The sequence below is a fragment of the Emiliania huxleyi genome, assembly GCF_000372725.1.
Source record: "Emiliania huxleyi CCMP1516 unplaced genomic scaffold EMIHUscaffold_332, whole genome shotgun sequence".
Taxonomy (NCBI): domain Eukaryota; phylum Haptophyta; order Isochrysidales; family Noelaerhabdaceae; genus Emiliania; species Emiliania huxleyi.
In genome coordinates, this window is record NW_005199506.1 from 17,039 (window position 1) to 19,323 (window position 2,285).

At 64.4% G+C, this 2,285-nt stretch overlaps 1 protein-coding gene across 1 annotated transcript in view; it reads right to left on the reverse strand.

Annotated features, from left to right (window-relative positions):
- Positions 1-1,710: 1,710 nt before the first annotated feature.
- EMIHUDRAFT_368844 (hypothetical protein) overlaps positions 1,711-2,285 on the reverse strand; it is a gene marked incomplete at its 5' end in the record, with an annotated part of 3,399 nt that continues 2,824 nt past the window's right edge. Inside the window, one exon of the mRNA XM_005773619.1 lies at positions 1,711-2,182. Coding sequence (XP_005773676.1) covers positions 1,871-2,182 — 312 coding nt within the window. The 3' untranslated portion in view covers positions 1,711-1,870. The remainder of the gene's footprint in view (positions 2,183-2,285) is intronic.

Consider the following 2,285-nt stretch of genomic DNA (forward strand, 5'->3'; position numbering starts at 1 on the left):
GAGGCGCTTGCTAATCACCCCAGCTAGGGCCACGGAGGCGCTCGCGGCAGGTCTCCGCGCGCGCGCTGGCCGGTGGCAGCTGATCTCGGGCGGCGGGCGGCGGGAATGGGCTCGGGCGGCACCTTTTGCCCTCAAAAGTCGTTCGAGAGTACCGGGTCGCGGCGGGAACGCGCCCATCCGCTCGATGGGTGTCAGGAGTCGATCGCCTGCGCCAGGAGCGAGCACGGGAGTCGTCGCGATGGGAGTCGTAGCGGCGTGGCGCTCGGCTTCGAGAGAGCGACGTGGGCGCGGCGGCGCGGGCGGCCGGTGGGGCGCGTGAGGTCCGCACCTTCGCGACGGGCAGGCTCGATACGGCCGCTGGCCGGGGCGGCCGCTCGACCGGCCGCCGCGGTCGTTCCGGCGGCGGCGTCGGCGTCGGCGTCGCGAGCGAACTGGCTCGCATTCGACGAGCGACCCTCTTCACAGCCTTGTTATTGAGAAGTACTATCACCGGCACACCGGCACACCAAGCTCGCGCCAGTTCGCACCTGTGTCGAGCCTGTCTGCTGTGAGAGAGAGTTCTTTTGTTTAAATTCTGTCCAATCGCGTGTCCAAGGTAATAAGCTAGTACTATCACACCTTCACAGCCTTGTTATCACCAAGCTAGTACTATCACCGGCACACCACCGGAGCCGCCTAAGCGACTCCGTTAAGAACGGCAATGCACTTAGCTCCGTGCACAATGCCGCTGTCCCCGCACGCTAGCTCGTTCACCGTCTGCCACGCCACGGCGGTGTGGAGAACGACAGACAAGCGCTGCATCTGCAGCCCGTGCCAGTTCTTGGTGGTCCATGTGACCTCATCGAGGTGCTGAGCGTGCGAAAGATAAGTTTGTTACTCAGCTGGTCCGCCGCCTGCCGAAGAATTCTGCGGACGCCGTCCCCGAAGCCGCCGAACGTCTCGAAGTCGAGCAAACGCATGTAGTGCTGCCGGAAAATGCTGAAGAGAGAGTGGTTTCGAGCAGCCCTCGAAGCAAATCGTGGATATGACATGGCTGATGGGCAACTCTTAGCATTCTTGGTTGCTACACATGGATCACACGGATCGTGGTCCGCGATTTTCACGTCGGTAAAAGAGCCGGTGCTGCCTGTTCCCCCCTTCCACCATCTGTGCTCGAAGCTTGAAGGCGCCGTTGGCGTCGGACTGGAAACGCAACCGTTAGCAGCAACCAAGCAAGGCAGCAGTAGTAGACAAAGGCCAGAGCGCAGTCCTGACATGTTGAAGTATTCTGCACAGCACGTCGCCCCCTTTCCGCTCGCCGCGGTCGGCCAGGAGGCGCCGCAGGCCATGGCGAGGAGGATAGGCCTTCGAGCAGGTACGCGCACACGGTACGCCGACCTCGTACTGCGAGGGAAGCGGCAGCGACCGAGGAGGCGATGGTAAAGTGGGCTGCCGGCATGCCGGAGATGGCGACGCGGGCCTGCGCGCGATCGAAAAGGGCTGTGGAGGCAGGCGGGAAGGGAGGCGGGCGGAGGGGGGAAGACGATCTGGAGGGGGGGAAGGGGGGGTGGGGGGAGGGAGGGGCGAGGGCGCCGCGGCCGGCACCTTCTCCGGACACGGCCCGCCGCCCTTCATGAGAGCTGAAGGAGTGCGTACACCCTCGAACCCTGTTGCGTGTTGGCTGTTTTGGGGCACCACAGTACGAGTACGTGCGGTGTACCTCACTCTCCTCACACAAGTCTGATGTAAGAAGAAAGATGTCCCGCAACTTGTAAACACGGACTGCAGTACGGCTCTACACATATGAGATATGTTGTCGCCGCGCCCGCGGGCTCTCTCTCACACAGCGTTTCTCTGGGGGGGCCGCGCTCGGTGGTACAAGAGTAGACTACTATTGCGAGGCGACCACCCACTCCAGGTAGGCTTGCCGCTCACCGGCCGAACGCAAGCCGTCCCACGCGAAGAACGGGACGCTGATCACCCGCCAGCCGGCCGCCGCGAGGAGGCGCCGCTTGAGGAGCGTGTGCCCGTTGGGTTTGCGCACACCCCGGCCGTCGGGCAGCAGGAAGTGAGTCGGGCCGTCCACCTCGATCGCGATGCGTGAAGAGGGCAGCGCCAGGTCGAGCGAGTAGCCGGTGCGCGGCTCGTCGTACTCCTCCTCGAAGCCGAAACGGACGGCGGCGAGGGCAGCCGCGACGGAGCGCTGCACGCGCCGAGACCCTCACTTGTGTATCGTGCATGGCGTCGCAGCAGAGCCGCCGCTCGGACTCGGAGAGAAGGTGCTGCTGCGCGTCTGCGGCGTGTTC